Consider the following 17,866-nt stretch of genomic DNA (forward strand, 5'->3'; position numbering starts at 1 on the left):
ACCAAGCCGTCCTCATCCTCCTCATCCTCTTTCACCCAGGCTCAGGGTACTGGCAAAGCTGGTTGGCTACCATGCACAGCTGCACCAGATTTTGCACTCTTCGGTTTAGTAAATTAACCCTATGATGACTAGTAATCTAATCTTTTTAAATGTATAAAAGAGTACTAAAGGTCCATTTAGGCAGTGCAGTTCTCTAGTTCAGTGGTCACTTCCCTGTAAATACCTAAGTCTGTTAGGTCTGCCTTGAAAATATTTCTCCAGACATTTTGTATTCAACTTCTGCTGCAAACCTAAACCTTACCTGTCTGCAAGTTCTCTGGAGTCCATCTGAAGCCACTTCTTTGTCACTTTCTCTGCCATTGTCACAGAGGCCCTTGTCATTTTGCATTTCAATCTTTGATGAGGTTTTCAGGTCAAGTTCAGCTTTTGGTTTCTCGGAGGAGAACACACATTCTTGACGTAGAACGCTGTCATGTGAACTTGCTTTGTTTGTGTCAGTAATGCTTTGTTCATGTGGAACTTCCTCAGTTTTCTCATTTTGGTTTTCTTCACAAGTGTGCTGATGTGATGTGACTCCGGAGTCATCAGGAATTGTGTCACTTGGCAAGATGTTGCTGGATTCTTTCATCTCAACATCTGGAAATGGGTGAGATGTGTCCTGTAATATCAAGTAATATTTACAAGCTTAATAAATTTAAAAGGCATAGTCACATGACCCAACCACGACACTACCTGCCTGGAGTTTGCATGTTCTCCCTGTGCCTGCGTGGGTTTCCTCCGGGTACTCCGGTTTCCTCCCACAATCCAAAGACATGCAGGTAGGTAAATTGGCTTCTGTTCAAATTGGCTCTAGGATATGAATGGGTACCTTGGACTGTGGGGGCTCCTTGAGGGTAGGGACCAACATGAGTGTGCAATGTACAGGGATGGGGACAATTGTAGACACTCACTCAGGTTGAACTGGATGGACTGGTGTCTTTATTCAACCTAACTAACTGTGAAACTATGAAACTATGAAAATGATGATTATAATATGTGAACATGCTGAATGATCCCGGGAGGAGGTCTGAGCTGTCTAGGGGCACTGTGATGAGGATTCGTGTTCCTGAGGTATCCTGAGAGATATTTCACCAGGCGTTTGTGACTCTGTAGTGGGGTCCATATCATGAGAACCCAGGAGGTGGTCTGTCTTGTCCAGGAACACCAGGAGGAGCAAGGGTTTCCCTGAGGCATCCTGCGAAATATTACTACAGTCGTGTGTGACTCTGTAGTGGGGTCCATATTGTGAGAACCTGAGAGGAGGACTGTCTTATCCAGGAACACCATGAGGAGGAAGGGTTTCCCCCGAGGCATCCTGAGAGATATTACTACAGTCGTGTGTGACTCTGTAGTGGGGTCCATATCATGAGAACCCAGCAGGAGGTTTGTCTTGTCCAGGAACACCAGGAGGAGCGAGGGTTTCCCTGAGGCATCCTGAGAGATATTACTACAGTCGTGTGTGACTCTGTAGTGGGGTCCATATTGTGAGAACCTGAGAGGAGGACTGTCTTATCCAGGGACACCATGAGGAGGAAGGGTTTCCCCCGAGGCATCCTGAGAGATATTACTACAGTCGTGTGTGACTCTGTAGTGGGGTCCATATCTTGAGAACCCAGCAGGAGGTTTGTCTTGTCCAGGAACACCAGGAGGAGCAATGGTTTCCCTGAGGCATCCTGAGAGATATTACTACAGTCGTGTGTGACTCTGTAGTGGGGTCCATATTGTGAGAACCTGAGAGGAGGACTGTCTTATCCAGGAACACCATGAGGAGGAAGGGTTTCCCCCGAGGCATCCTGAGAGATATTACTACAGTCGTGTGTGACTCTGTAGTGGGGTCCATATCATGAGAACCCAGCAGGAGGTTTGTCTTGTCCAGGAACACCAGGAGGAGCAAGGGTTTCCCTGAGGCATCCTCAGAGATATTACTACAGTCGTGTGTGACTCTGTAGTGGGGTCCATATTGTGAGAACCTGAGAGGAGGTCTGTCTTATCCAGGGACACCATGAGGAGCAAGGGTTTCCCCCGAGGCATCCTGAGAGATATCACTACAGGCGTGTGTGACTCTGTAGTGGGGTCAACATTGGGATGTGGGCAGGCATTCCAGCTAGAGGTGATGGTCACTGAAGTCACTGGATATCAATGAACTGTCACTAAGGTGGAATTTTGTCAATATTTGGACTTGATTTATGATTTTTTTAATTGTGCTATACTATATATTTTGTTTATTATGCAGGCTGCTATGTTGGTTAGTAAATTAGTGATGCATATTAATTAGGATATATCAAAGCAATGATTAAACTCTCTTCACTAGTGCAGAGGTCACTTCCATTTAAATCCCACAAACTGTTGGGTCTTTCTGGAAAATGTGTTTCCAGACATTTTGTATTCAGTTCATGTAAACATAAACCTCACCTGTCTGTGAGTCCCCTGGAGTCCATCTGAAGCCACCTCTTTGTCACCTTTGCCGCCATTGTCACATAGGCCCTTGCCATTTTGTGGAGGTTCTGTCTTCAATGAGGATTTAAGGTCATGTTCACCTTTAGTTTTCTCAGAGGAGGAGTCGCATTCTTGATGTAGAACACTTTCATGTGGACTTGCCTTGTTTGTGTCAGTGTTGCTTTGTTGATGTGGAACCTCCTCACTTTTCTCATTTTGGTCTTCTTCACAAGTGTTGTGCTGTGATGTGACTCCAGAGTCATCAGGAATTGTGTCACATGGTGGGATTTTGTATTCTTCCTTCTCATCATCTGGAGATGGGTGGGACATGTCCTGTAATATCAAGATTTTGGTCATATATAAACCTTTTAAAACTATTATAAACATGCAAAACATAGACACGGAATGGTTGATTTACTCTAAAAATGTTTCCAGACTCTAGTTGTTGGTCTCACCATTTTACTGAGAGGAGGAAAAGAAAAAAAACTATTTACCGGGCAGACTATAGGGAAACATTATGCTGTGGTGGTGGAGAACATGAATAGGAATAATTTAAAGGTAATGAAGATAAACTAATTTGTTAGACAAATTTACCCTCTTACCTGTCAATTGGGATCTGAGAGGATAAAACCTATCATCTACTGTATCCCAACAATCACCCAACTGGTAGGCACAAGAGGGAGTACACAAACAAACTAAACTGTATTACTTCCCCATACAGTGCCCTCTAGTGGCAGAAATGTGCATTTCTCTTGTTTGAGAACTGTATTCAGAAGTACAGTGTTACTTAAATTGTATTCCAGGGTTTGCCTGTCTTCAGCTAAGAGAGCTTGCAATAATTTAATATTTTACATAAAATCACAGATATCTTTCATTAAGGTCTTCATGTTATATAGTTTGAATACCATGTCATAGATATATTATTTATCAATAAAAACAAAAAAAACAAATGCCACACTCTTTTCTTTTTTTCCAATTTTTCCAGAAAACAAAAAATGTTTTTTTTTGATCAGTCACGTCACAGAAGGAAATTGATTCTGCAATTTAATTTGATTCAATTGACTTTTACTTTGCATTCAGTCAACTATTTTGTAAAGCTCCATTCCAGGAAGGTTCAGTAGTATTGCTAGAAAATGTCCCTTCTCCTGTGTATGTTTCAATGTGAGTTAGGGACCTTAGGTTGTAAGCATCTTGAGGGACAGGGACTGAATGTAAAATACAGGTGATACTCGAAAAATTAGAATATTGTGCAAAAGTTAATTTAATTCTCTAATGCAACTTAAAAGGTGAAACTAATATATGAGATAGACTCATTACATGCAAAGCAAGATAGTTCAAGCCGTGATTTGTCATCATTGTGAAGATTATGGCTTACAGCTCATGAAAACCCCAAATCCACAATCTCAGAAAATTAGAATCTTACATGCAATCAATAAAACAAGGCTTGTACATAGAACAATATCGGACCTTTGAAAAGTAGAAGCATGCATATGTACTCAGTACTTGGTTTGGGCCACTCAATGCGGCGTGGCATGGACACTATCAGCCTGTACCCCTGCTGAGGTGTTATGGAAGACCAGGATGCTTCAATAGCGGCCTTTAGCTCTTCTGCATTGTTCAGTCTCATGTCTCTCATCTTTCTCTTGGCAATGCCCCATAAATTCTCTATGGGGTTCAGGTCAGGTGAGTTTGCTGGCCAATCAAGCACAGTAATCCCACAGTCATTGAACCAGGTTTTGGTGCTTTTGACAGTGTGGGCAGGTGCCAAGTCCTGCTGGAAAACGAAGTCAGCATCCCCATAGAGCTCGTCTGTGGAAGGAAGCATGAAGTTCTCTAAAATCTCCTGGTAGACGGCTGCCTTGGCCCTGGACTTAATGAAGCACAGTGGACCAACCCCAGCAGATGACATGGCTCCCCAAATCAACACAGACTGTGGAAAGTTCACACTGGACTTCAAGCTTCTTGCAGTGTGTGCCTCTTTTTCTTCCTCCATACTCTGGGTCCTTGGTTTCCAAATGAGATGCAAAATTTGCTCTCATCAGAAAAGAGGACTTTGGACCACTGAGCAACAGACCGGGTCTGTTTTTTTTTAGCCCAGGTAAGATGCTAAAGCCACCCCAATTGCTGGTGTTCTGCTGATCCTCTGTGCAGGAAGCTGTAGCAATTACAGTCGGTGCACTGTGCCATCTGCACAGTGTGCACATAAAGCTACCCCAATTGCTGGTATTCTGCTGATCCTATACCACAGGCAGGCAGCTGTAGCAATTACAGTTGGTGTATTGTGCCATCTGCACAGTGTACACCTAAAACTACCCTAATTGCTAGTGTTCTGCTGATCCTATCCGCAGGCAGCTGTAGCAATTACAGTCAGTGTATTCTGCCATCTGCACAGTGTGCACCTAAAGCTACCCCAATTGCTGGTGTTCTTCTGATCCTATACCGCAGGCAGGCAGCTGTATCAATTACAGTTGGTGTATTGTGCCATCTGCATAGTGTACACCTAAAACTACCCTAATTGCTAGTGTTCTGCTGATCCTATCCATAGGCAGCTGTAGCAATTACAGTCAGTGTATTCTGCCATCTGCACAGTGTGCACCTAAAGCTACCCCAATTGCTGATGTTCTGCTGATCCTATACCGCAGGCAGCTGCAGTAATTACAGTTGGTGTACTGTGTTCTCTGCACAGTGTGCACATAAAGCTACCCCAATTGCTGGTGTTCTTCTGATCCTATACCGCAGGCAGGCAGCTGCACTAATTACAGTCGGTGTATTGTGCCATCTGCACAGTGTGCACCTAAAGCTACCATAATTGCTGTTGTTCTGCTGATCCTATATCGCAGGTGTTATATTCTTAATATCTAAATTTTAATTGGCTTTATTATACTTTATTTAAAATATGAATATTCCATAATGTGTGAAAGAAAAGTTTGAGTCAATTAATTCTATGTTATGACGTGCGATGATTGAAAATGTAAACATTTAAAACCTGTCAGGATTTTGATAAATGTTGTTTATGTTTAACTTCCCCAGCTCATTATATATAAATATATATATATGCTTTTAGATATCTATCCTATGTAAAATGAGATGATGTTTAAAGTCTAAAGTTCTTTCTCCCCTCCTACATCCTGACAGATGTTAGATTGCTATAGTAATCACTCATTAGCCCACACTTCTGTAAAGGAGGAGTTATCTTTCGGGCGGGAAATTAGAGACTTTGGTTGATATAGTCATAAGATTGGGGGTCTGTCCTTCTCTTGAACATTTCTGCAGCTAGAAGGAACATCTCTGAAGGACACATCTCATGCACACAGATTTTTTAGCATACAAAGGGTTATTCGGCCATTTTAAATAAGTACAATAGACCACATGGCTTGATATATTGATAAGAAAGAAAGATACTAATGATTATCATTGTACTATTTTTGTAAGTATTCTTTTCTATTTAAATGTGTACAAATAAATACACATTTTTGAATTACGCTGACTCAGAACTAATTAAGGAAATCCGTCTCACAATCTCAATCAGTCTCACCAGATATATATAAGAGATATATATAAGAGAATTGAAATATTTTTTCATTGCGAGCGATTTTTTACATTGGCTCAGTCATCCAGTCAATCATAAGTCGAAAGTTTTTTTTCCACTTCCATCCTTTGATCAGAGGGGAATGAAGTGATGAACAGAAATTAACTTCGCAAAGATTGAAAAGAACCTAGAAGAAAATTTGATCGATTGACTGTGAAAGACCGGAGAATTTCAGATATACAGAAGTCTTGACAGACTTGAATTTCGAGTACAGCGGGGAAACTGACGAGTTTTACATTTGGTGAGTAGAAAAGTAATATGGAATTTGTAGATGTTTTAGCTGATGAAAGTACATTAGAATTTAAAGGTTTATCGAAACAGGTCTCTGATGCTGTTTTATGGAAATCAATGTATGATCAATGCTTTCAGGCAAATGCTGACATTATTTACAGTCGGTGTATTGTGCCATCTGCACAGTGTACACCTAAAGCTACCATAATTGCTGGTGTTCTGCTGATCCTATACCGCAGGCAGCTGCAGTAATTACAGTTGGTGTACTGTGTACTCTGCACAGTGTGCACATAAAGCTACCTCAATTGCTGGTGTTCTTCTGATCCTATATCGCAGGCAGCTGCAGTAATTACAGTTGGTTTACTGTGTACTCTGCACAGTGTGCACCTAAAGCTACCCCAATTGCTGGTGTTCTCATACTAATAATACTACAGGCAGGCAGTTGATTCTGCTAGATGCAGTACATGCTTCCCAGCTTTGTGCAGCTACATCTCCCTGCAGGCCATTAGTATGTCTGGAAGGCCAACAAGGAGAGGCAGACACTCACGAGCCAATAAAAAAGGGCAAGCAGGCCCTGATGCTAGAGGCAACAGTGCTGGTTGTGGACACGGTGCATCCTTATCAGCATGTGGCCATGGGACACGCTTGTCCTTATTTTCTGCAGTTGGACGTGTTGAGCCACAATATGCCGAAGAATTGGTAGAGTGGATGACCAAGCCGTCCTCATCCTCCTCATCCTCTTTCACCCAGGCTCAGGGTACTGGCAAAGCTGGTTGGCTACCATGCACAGCTGCACCAGATTTTGCACTCTTCGGTTTAGTAAATTAACCCTATGATGACTAGTAATCTAATCTTTTTAAATGTATAAAAGAGTACTAAAGGTCCATTTAGGCAGTGCAGTTCTCTAGTTCAGTGGTCACTTCCCTGTAAATACCTAAGTCTGTTAGGTCTGCCTTGAAAATATTTCTCCAGACATTTTGTATTCAACTTCTGCTGCAAACCTAAACCTTACCTGTCTGCAAGTTCTCTGGAGTCCATCTGAAGCCACTTCTTTGTCACTTTCTCTGCCATTGTCACAGAGGCCCTTGTCATTTTGCATTTCAATCTTTGATGAGGTTTTCAGGTCAAGTTCAGCTTTTGGTTTCTCGGAGGAGAACACACATTCTTGACGTAGAATGCTGTCATGTGAACTTGCTTTGTTTGTGTCAGTAATGCTTTGTTCATGTGGAACTTCCTCAGTTTTCTCATTTTGGTTTTCTTCACAAGTGTGCTGATGTGATGTGACTCCGGAGTCATCAGGAATTGTGTCACTTGGCAAGATGTTGCTGGATTCTTCCATCTCAACATCTGGAGATGGGTGAGATGTGTCCTGTAATATCAAGTAATATTTACAAGCTTAATAAATTTAAAAGGCATAGTCACATGATGATTATAATATGTGAACATGCTGAATGATCCCGGGAGGAGGTCTGAGCTGTCTAGGGGCACTGTGATGAGGATTCGTGTTCCCGAGGTATCCTGAGAGATATTTCACCAGGCGTTTGTGACTCTGTAGTGGGGTCCATATCATGAGAACCCAGGAGGTGGTCTGTCTTGTCCAGGAACACCAGGAGGAGCAAGGGTTTCCCTGAGGCATCCTGAGAAATATTACTACAGTCGTGTGTGACTCTGTAGTGGGGTCCATATTGTGAGAACCTGAGAGGAGGACTGTCTTATCCAGGAACACCATGAGGAGGAAGGGTTTCCCCCGAGGCATCCTGAGAGATATTACTACAGTCGTGTGTGACTCTGTAGTGGGGTCCATATCATGAGAACCCAGCAGGAGGTTTGTCTTGTCCAGGAACACCAGGAGGAGCAAGGGTTTCCCTGAGGCATCCTGAGAGATATTACTACAGTCGTGTGTGACTCTGTAGTGGGGTCCATATTGTGAGAACCTGAGAGGAGGTCTGTCTTATCCAGGAACACCATGAGGAGGAAGGGTTTCCCCCGAGGCATCCTGAGAGATATTACTACAGTCGTGTGTGACTCTGTAGTGGGGTCCATATCATGAGAACCCAGCAGAAGGTTTGTCTTGTCCAGGAACACCAGGAGGAGCAATGGTTTCCTTGAGGCATCCTGAGAGATATTACTACAGTCGTGTGTGACTCTGTAGTGGGGTCCATATTGTGAGAACCTGAGAGGAGGACTGTCTTATCCAGGAACACCATGAGGAGCAAGGGTTTCCCCCGAGGCATCCTGAGAGATATCACTACAGGCGTGTGTGACTCTGTAGTGGGGTCAACATTGGGATGTGGGCAGGCATTCCAGCTAGAGGTGATGGTCACTGAAGTCACTGGATATCAATGAACTGTCACTAAGGTGGAATTTTGTCAATATTTGGACTTGATTTATGATTTTTTTGGTTGTGCTATACTATATATTTTGTTTATTATGCAGGCTGCTATGTTGGTTAGTAAATTAATGATGCATATTAATTAGGATATATCAAAGCAATGATTAAACTCTCTTCACTAGTGCAGAGGTCACTTCCATTTAAATCCCACAAACTGTTGGGTCTTTCTGGAAAATGTGTTTCCAGACATTTTGTATTCAGTTCATGTAAACATAAACCTCACCTGTCTGTGAGTCCCCTGGAGTCCATCTGAAGCCACCTCTTTGTCACCTTTGCCGCCATTGTCACATAGGCCCTTGCCATTTTGTGGAGGTTCTGTCTTCAATGAGGATTTAAGGTCATGTTCACCTTTAGTTTTCTCAGAGGAGGAGTCACATTCTTGATGTAGAACACTTTCATGTGGACTTGCCTTGTTTGTGTCAGTGTTGCTTTGTTGATGTGGAACCTCCTCACTTTTCTCATTTTGGTCTTCTTCACAAGTGTTGTGCTGTGATGTGACTCCAGAGTCATCAGGAATTGTGTCACATGGTGGGATTTTGTATTCTTCCTTCTCATCATCTGGAGATGGGTGGGACATGTCCTGTAATATCAAGATTTTGGTCATATAGAAACCTTTTAAAACTATTATAAACATACAAAACATAGACACGGAATGGTTGATTTACTCTAAAAATGTTTCCAGACTCTAGTTGTTGGTCTCACCATTTTACTGAGAGGAGGAAAAGAAAAAAAACTATTTACTGGGCAGACTATAGGGAAACATTATGCTGTGGTGGTGGAGAACATGAATAGGAATAATTTAAAGGTAATGAAGATAAACTAATTTGTTAGACAAATTTACCCTCTTACCTGTCAATTGGGGTCTGAGAGGATAAAATCTATCATCTACTGTATCCCAACAATCACCCAACTAGTAGGCACAAGAGGGAGTACACAAACAAAGTAAACTGTATTATTTCCCCATACAGTGCCCTCTAGTGGCAGAAATGCACATTTCTCTTGTTTGAGAACTGTATTCAGAAGTACAGTGTTACTTAATCCATAGTACAAGGGTAAGGGTGTGGACCTTATCTTGCCGTCGTAGAGGGAGCAGAGGATGAGACATTTCCGGGAGGCCTTGCAGAAAGGTCTGTGTAACGCGTTCCCAGAGACTGGGAGGTTACAAACTCCTGGTCCTGGACATCGTGTGGCTGCGGCTTCAGTCAGTCATAGAAGGAGAGGTGGAGAAGGTGGCCATCTGACTGACCGATGCGTTCAGACAATTTTTTAGTTCGCGGCCCCAAGGTATGATCGGTTCCAGCGATTTTCATGGTGTAGGAATACCTAGGGGCAAGATCAGACTTGGACTCCTTTCCCACCAAAAATCCTCTGGCTTACTGGGTCTTGAGGGTGGATCACTGGCCAGAGCTTGCATTGGTATGCAATTGAGCTACTGGCCTGTCCTACATCCAGCGTCATTTCGGAATGCACCTTCAATACTGCTGGAGGCTTTGTAACCGATCACAGGGTGAGCCTGTCCACCGACTTGGTTGATCGACTGACCTTCATAAAGATGAATCAGTCTTGGATCACCACCAGCTACCAAGCACCTGAAGCTGATGTAACCAAATATTTTTTTTTGAAATGTCACATCCCTTCCCTGCTGATGCTGAGTGACTGTCCTGTTATGTTGACTGACTACCCTCTTCCTCCTCAATGATCCTGCTGATAGCTTGGAAGAACATTTTTGGTTCCGGGTGACGCCACCAGTGGCTAAGGCCCAATTTTTCAGCCCCTGTTTAACAGGGGCATGTAATTACAATTTTTGATGCAATGCTTTGCAGCAGGGCTCATTCCTGCACTCCATCTAGAGTATTTGGGAGAGGCTGCAGTGTCCTGGCACCAGCACCAGTACCTAAGGCCCAATTTTTCAGCCCCTGTTTAACAGGGGCATGTAATTACAATTTTTGATGCAATGCTTTGCAGCAGGGCTCATTCCTGCACTCCATCTAGAGTATTTGGGAGAGGCGGCAGTGTCCTGGCACCAGCACCAGTACCTAAGGCCCAATTTTTCAACCCCTGTTTAACAGGGGCATGTAATTACAATTTTTGATGCAATGCTTTGCAGCAGGTCTCATTCCTGCACTCCATTTAGAGTATCTGGGAGAGGTCGCAGTGTCCTGGCACCAGCACCAGTGCCTAAGGCCCAGTTTTTCAACCCCTGTTTAACAGGGGAATGTAATTGCAAATTTTGATGCAATGCTTTGCAGCATGGCTCATTCCTGCACTCCATTTAGACTATCTGGGAGAGGTTGCAGTGTCGTGGCACCAGCACCAGTGCCTAAGGCCCAATTTTTCAGCCCCTGTTTTACAGGGGCATGTAATTACAACTCTTGATATAATATTTCACAGCAGGGCCAGTTCCTTGCGCCCACCGAGAGTTACTGTGAGGACTTATAGTGTTGTGGCACCAGCACCACCACCACAACCACCAAAGGCCCAATTTTTCTACCACTGTTCAACAATGGCATGTAATTACAAATCTTGATATAATCGTTCACAGCAGGGTGCTCCAGCGCCCACCAAGAGTCACTTTGAGGGCTTACAATGTTGTGGCAACACCAACACCTTAGGCCCACATTTCTGCAGAGCATATAGGGCAGGTCCCTACTTTCAAACATCCACCTTACAAGCGTCTCTTACTTGCAAATGGAAGGAGACAACAGGAAGTGAGACGGCACAAAAAATTATATAGAGGTTATAACCCTTCCCTATGTTTTCCAAAAAGCTTAAAAATAGATTTTTTTGACTGGAGCTACACTTTAAAAATGTACCAGTTCAAAATTACAAACAGATTCTACTTAACACAACAAACCTACACAGTCCCTGTCTTGTTTGCACCGCCTGTATACTGCTGTTCTGAGTATATAGGGCCTGGGGGCCCCACGCCTTTCCTTCTTTTAATTTGGGTACGGGTTCCCCTTAATATCCGTACAAGACCCAAAGGGGCTGGTAATGGGCAGGGGGGACTACCCATGCCATTTTTCTCAATGATTTTCATCTGTATTGCTGGAACCAGATATTACATTAAAACCGCAAGCAGTTTTAAATGACTTTTTTTCCCGTTAAATGTCATTTTGTGCAGGGACTGTTCTAAACATGGGAAACACATGGCACTTCCCAGGCATACTATAGACACCCCCCAGGCACGATATTTAAGGGAATATTTCACTTTTTGTTTCACTTTAAGTGTCATTATCCACTTAAGCCCTCGACCAATTTGCGGCCAAAGGACCAGGCCCTTTTTTGCGATTCGGCAATTTAACCGACAATTGCGCGGTCGTGCGACGTGGTTCCCAAACAATTTTTTTTTACCACAAATAGAGCTTTCTTTTAGTGGTATTTGATCACCTCTGCGGTTTTAATTTTTTGGGTTATAAACAAAAATAGAGCAACAATTTTGAAAAAAATGCAATATTTTTTACTTTTTGCTATAATAAATATCCCCCAAAAATGTATATATATATATATATATATATATATATATATATATATATATATATATATATATATATATATATATATATAATTTCCTCAGTTTAGGCCAATATGTATTCTTCTACATATTTGTGGTAAAAAAATTGCAATTAGCGATTATTGATTGGTTTACGCTAAAGTTATAGTGTTTACCAAATAGGGGATAGTTCTATAGCATTTTTATAACATTTTTATGAATTTTTGTTTTTTTACTAGTAACTGTGACTGTGAAATTATGGTGGACACATCGGACATTTTTGGGACCATTGTCATTTATACAGCAATTAGTGCTATTTAAATGCACTAAATCATGTGTAAATGACACTGGCAGTGAAGGAGTTAACCCCTCCCCGTCCCCTAGTGGTTAAGTGTGACGTGTGTGTTTTTTACTGTTGGGGGGCGTGGATTGGCATGTGAGGTCACTGATCATCTTTCCCTATAAAAGGGAACAGATGATCGGTGACAGGCTCAGTAGGAAGCACGGGGAGAGGTTTGTTTACACAGACCTCTCCTTGTTCTTCAGCTCTGTGACCCGATCGTGGGACACCAGTGGCGATTGGGTCGGCGGGTCCCGAGGCCACGGTCACGGAGCTCAGGACCGGGATTTTAGATTTAAAAAAAAAAAAATGGCACTGACCCATGTCCCCGGGGGAGAAGCCAGATCCCCAAACCCTTTTAGAACAATATTTTGCATATTAGCCATTAAAATTAGCACTTTTTATTTTGAACATTCGAGTCCCATAGACTTCAACGGGGTTCTAAAGTTCGTACGAATTTCCGGTCCCTTAGAAAGTTCTGGTGCAAACCGAACCGGGGGGGTGTTCGGCTCATCCCTGGCAGTCAGTGGTGAAGTTCTTTTCTCTAGTGTAGTGGTCACTTCTCTGTAAATCCCTAAATCTGTTGGGTCTTCCTGGAAAATTTCCCTTCCAGACTCTTTATATTCAGTTCCTGATGTAAAACTAACCCGTAACCCTGATAAAACTTACCCGTCTGCGAGTCGTCTGGAGCTGCTTCTTCTCCCTGGAAAGCTCGAATTTTCTGAAAAAAGGAAAGTAAAAGTAGCTGAATATACTTCCCCAGAAATAGAATACTTCACAAAAATCCCAACCTTCCACATCCTGCCAGGAGACACTGGGGGGTTATTTACGAAAGGCAACTCCACTTTGCACTGACAGTGCACTTGGAAGTGCAGTCACTGTAGATCCGAGGGGGACATGCAAGGAAAATAAAAAACAGCATTTTAACCAGTTGCCGACCGCCGCACGACGATGTACGTCAACAGAATGCCACGGGCAGGCATATGGGCGTACATATACGTCCCTGCCTTCCCGCGGGTGGGGGGCCCGATCGGGCCCCCCCCGGTGCCAGCGGCGGTCGGATTCCGTGCAGGAGCGATCCGGGATGAGGGGGCGGCCATTAATTCATGGCCACCCCCTCGCGATCGCTCCTGACAAATGGAATTGCAGCATTGCATCACTTCCTGTAATGTAAACACAGGCAGAGAAGTGATGTAATCTCTCCTCCGTGTCGGTATTTTGTCAGTATTTTTCGTTCTGGCACCGAGGAGAGAGGATCGGTGAGTTGCACCAACACTACACTACACAGTAGAACACGCCAGGCACACTTTCACCCCCCGATCACCCCCCCCAATCACCCCTGCACCCCCAGTCACAGTGACACCAATTGCATTTTTTTTATTTTTTTATTATTGCATTGGTGTCATTTGTGACTGCAATAACTGTTAGAGCAGTTAGGGTTAGCCCCCTTTAGCTCTAGGGTACATGGGTTGGTGTCACATGGTGACCACGCCCCCTTTCGATGTCACAGTCCCGGAGGATGCTGGGACTGTCGCCATGTGACATCAACCCATGTGACCAACCCATGTGACATAAACCCATGTGACACTGCCCCTTGTCCCTATATAAGTGGCAGCGCAGCGCGTCCCTGGCATTGCGGCCGGAGAGATTGTCGAGTCAACATCTCCTGGAGAAGAAGAAGAAGAAGAACGGAAGGCGGCGGCAGCGACAGAAGACCGGGCCACCGCCTGTAAAAGAGCTATAAGAAGGCGCGGTGGCACGGCAGAAGAACTGAAGAGGGGGACAAGACCCCCGAAGTTGGAAGAAGAGGCCGCGGCGACGAAGAAGAATGCCGGGCTCCTCCGCTAGTAAAAGAGCTACAAGAAGATAGCGGAGGAGTCCGGCGAGAAGACCCCCGAAGACGGAAGACCCCCGGAGCTGTGCAATAAATTATTTTATCTTGTGTGTTGTGTTTTTTTTTGTACTTTATTTTACAGGTGAATGGGTAGGGGTACATTGTACCCCATACTCATTCAAATAGGGTGGGGGGCCGGTATCCGGGGGCCCCCTTATTAAAGGGGGCTCCCGGATTCCGATAAGCCCCCCACCCGCAGACCCCAACAACCAACGGCCAGGGTTGTCGGGAAGAGGCCCTTGTCCTCATCAACATGGGGACAAGGTGCTTTGGGGTGGGGGGGCCGCGCGCCCCCCTTCCCCAAGGGACCCAACATGTTGAGGGCATGCGGCCTGGTATGGCTCGGGGGGCGCTCGCTCACCCCCCCTTTCCTGGCCGGCCGGGTAGCGTGCTCGGATAAGGGTCTGTTGTGGACTTGGGGGGGACCCCACGCCGATTTTTTTCGGCGTTGGGGTTCCCCTTTAAGTCCATACCAGGCGGCGGGGCCAGCGACATCTCCTTTGCGGGCCCCGCCTACCTGAAGACGCGCTCGAAATGAGCGGACTTTCCTCCGCGTGTGTGGGCGAGTCCGTTCATTTCAAAAGTAGGGCAGATAGTACGGCAGACTTAGTACGCCGTAATAGTCCGCTGAAAAAGTGCCGTGTGTGGGCAAGTAGCCCGTTCGGAAAGTCCGACGGACAGTCTGGCGGGAAGTCCGCCAGACTAAGTACGTCGGACAGACGGCTATGTGTGTACGCGGCTTTAGAAATCCATAGCTTGGGGTGTCTACTTTCTAAAATGGGGTCATTTGTGGGGGTTTTGTGCCATCTTGGCATTTTATGGCCTTCAAAACTGTAATAGGTAGTGAGGAGTGAAATCAAAAATTTACACCCTTAGAAATCCTGAAGGCGGTGCTTGGATTTCGGGGCCCCGTACGCGGCTAGACTCCCAAAAAGTCCCACACATGTGGTATCCCCGTACTCAGGAGAAGCAGCAGAATTTATTTTGGGGTGTCATTTCACATATGCCCATAGCATGTGTGAGCAATATATCATTTAGTGACAACTTTGTGAAAAAAAAAAAGTTTGTAATATTCCCACAACTTGTGGCAAAATATAAAATATTCCATGGACTCAACATGCCTCTCAGCAAATAGCTTGGGGTGTTTACTTTCTAAAATGGGGTCATTTTGGGGGGGGTTGTGCCAGCTTGGCATTTTATGGCCTTCAAAACTGTGATAGGTGGTGAGGAGTGAAATCAAAAATTTACGCCCTTAGAAAGCCTGAAGGCGGTTCTTGGTTTTCGGGGCCCCGTACATGGCTAGGCTCCCAAAAAATCCCACACATGTGGTATCCCCGTACACAGGAGAAGCAGCAGAATTTATTTTGGGGTGTCATTTTACATATGCCCATGGCATGTGTGAGCAATATATCATTTAGTGACAACTTTGTGAAAAAAATAAATAAATAAATAAAAGTTTGTAATTTTCCCGCAACTTGTGGCAAAATATAAAATATTTCATGGACTCAACATGCCTCTCAGCAAATAGCTTGGGGTGTCTACTTTCTAAAATGGGGTCATTTGTGGGTGTTTTGTGCCATCTTGGCATTTTATGGCCTTCAAAACTGTGATAGGTAGTGAGGAGTGAAATTACAAATGTATGCCCTTAGAAATCCTGAAGGCGGTGCTTGGTTTTCGGGGCCCTGTACGCGGCTAGGCTTCCAAAAAGTCGACCACATGTGGTATCCCCGTACTCAGGAGAAGCAGCAGAATGTATTTTTGGGTACAATTCCACATATAACCATGGCATGTGTGAGCAATATATCATTTAGTGACAACTTTGTGTAAAAAAAAAAAAAAATTTTTTTTTTGTCATTATTCAATCGCTTAAGGCAAAAAAATAAAATATTCAATGGGCTCAACATGCCTCTTATCAATTTCCTTAGGGTTTCTACTTTCCAAAATGGGGTCATTTGGGGGGTTTGTACTGCCCTGCCATTTTAGCACCTCAAGAAATGAGATAGGCAGTCATAAACTAAAAGCTGCGTAAATTCCTAAAAATGTACCTTAGTTTGTAGATGTGACAACTTTTGCGCAAACCAATAAATATACAGTTATTGACTTTTTTTTTACCAAAGACATGTGGCTGAATACATTTTGGCCTAAATGTATGACTAAAATTGAGTTTATTGGATTTTTCTAATAACAAAAAGTAGAAAATATCATTTTTTTGTTTCAAAATTTGCGGTCTTTTTACGTTTATATCGCAAAAAATAAAAATCGCAGAGTCAGTCAAATACCTTTAAAAGAAAGCTCTATTTGTGGGAAGAAAAGGACACAAATTTTGTTTGGGTACAACATTGCATGACCGCGCAATTACCAGTTAAAGCAGCGCAGTGCCAAATTGTAAAAAGACCTCTGGTCATTGACCAGCAAAATGGTCCGGTCTGAAAGTGAACTTGCACATGATTTGATGACAAAATCAGCAGAGCTTCCCCTCAGATTTACAGCGACTGCACTTCCAAGTGCACTGTCAGTGCAAAGTGGATTTTCCTTTAGTAAATAACCCCCAATGTGTTTTCTCATTCATGATAACCCATAGGTGGGTCAACTTTACAAATCAGATAAATTGCCAAATTGTAGTTTATTTTATTTTGCCCAACTCTAAGCGCTCATCATTAATTAAAAGTAAATAAAGTGATGTTGGCTGCTGTGCTTAAACTAAATAAAATAAATACATAAAATAACAAATACATGTATGATTTGTGTGTGTTGTGTGATCATTATGAGGGGCTCCCCCCATCCCTGTGCTGTGCTCATTATGAGGGGTTCCCCCATCCCTGTGCTGTGCTCATTATGAGGGGCTCCCCCCATCCCTGTGCTGTGATCATTATGAGGGGCTCCCCCATCCCTGTGCTGTGATCATTATGAGGGGCTTCCACCATCCCTGTGCTGTGATCATTATGAGGGGCCCCCCATCCCTGTGCTGTGATCATTATGAGGGGCTCCCCCCATCCCTGTGCTGTGCTCATTATGAGGGGCTCCCCCATCCCTGTTCTGTGCTCATTATGAGGGGCTCCCCCATCCCTGTGCTGTTATCATTATGAGGGGCTCCCCCCATCCCTGTGCTGTGCTCATTATGAGGGGCTCCCCCCATCCCTGTGCTGTGATCATTATGAGGGGCTCCCACCATCCCTGTGCTATGATCATTATGAGGGGCTCCCACCATCCCTGTGCTGTGCTCATTATGAGGGGCTCCCCCATCCCTGTGCTGTGATCATTATGAGGGGCTCCCCCCATCCCTGTGCTGTGCTCATTATGAGGGGCTCCCCCCATTCCTGTGCTGTGCTCATTATGAGGGGCTCCCTCCATCCCTGTGCTGTGCTCATTATGAGGGGCTCCCCCCATCCCTGTGCTGTGCTCATTAAGAGGGGCTCCCCCCATCCCTGTGCTGTGCTGACTTCCTGTGTTTT

At 44.2% G+C, this 17,866-nt stretch overlaps 2 protein-coding genes and 1 pseudogene across 3 annotated transcripts in view; 1 reads left to right on the forward strand and 2 right to left on the reverse strand.

Moving 5' to 3' along the window:
- LOC143923342 (kinesin-like protein KIF13A) overlaps nucleotides 1–17,866 on the forward strand; it is a 511,776-nt gene that overhangs the window by 354,190 nt on the left and 139,720 nt on the right. The window lies entirely within an intron of this gene.
- LOC143925350 (uncharacterized) lies at nucleotides 2,416–7,662 on the reverse strand. The gene is made up of 2 exons (XM_077449922.1): nucleotides 7,308–7,662; nucleotides 2,416–2,808 (listed from the first exon to the last, which is right to left on the reverse strand). Exons 1-2 carry the CDS (start codon nucleotides 7,632–7,634, stop codon nucleotides 2,431–2,433), a joined length of 705 nt encoding a protein of 234 aa, XP_077306048.1. The 5' UTR covers nucleotides 7,635–7,662; the 3' UTR covers nucleotides 2,416–2,430.
- The window catches only part of LOC143925167 (kinesin-like protein KIF13A pseudogene), a 43,627-nt pseudogene continuing 34,650 nt past the window's right edge, over nucleotides 8,890–17,866 (reverse strand). The window contains exons 3-4 of the transcript XR_013261944.1: nucleotides 13,190–13,241; nucleotides 8,890–9,267 (exon numbers count right to left, since the gene is read on the reverse strand). The product of XR_013261944.1 is annotated as a kinesin-like protein KIF13A pseudogene (transcript). The remainder of the gene's footprint in view (nucleotides 9,268–13,189; nucleotides 13,242–17,866) is intronic.

The sequence above is a fragment of the Lithobates pipiens genome, unplaced genomic scaffold (genome assembly GCF_037356315.1).
Source record: "Lithobates pipiens isolate NorthernLeopardFrog02 unplaced genomic scaffold, aLitPip1_a1.2 Scaffold_22, whole genome shotgun sequence".
Taxonomy (NCBI): domain Eukaryota; kingdom Metazoa; phylum Chordata; class Amphibia; order Anura; family Ranidae; genus Lithobates; species Lithobates pipiens.

Excerpts from the sequence above, each read along its gene's own strand:
- LOC143925350 (XM_077449922.1), bottom strand. The coding sequence starts at position 7,634 with ATGGAAGAATCCAGCAACATCTTGCCAAGTGACACAATTCCTGATGAC. Across the intron at positions 2,809-7,307 it reads TCCAGAGAACTTGCAGACAG|GACATGTCCCACCCATCTCC; the intron begins GTAAGGTTTAGG and ends TTGATATTACAG.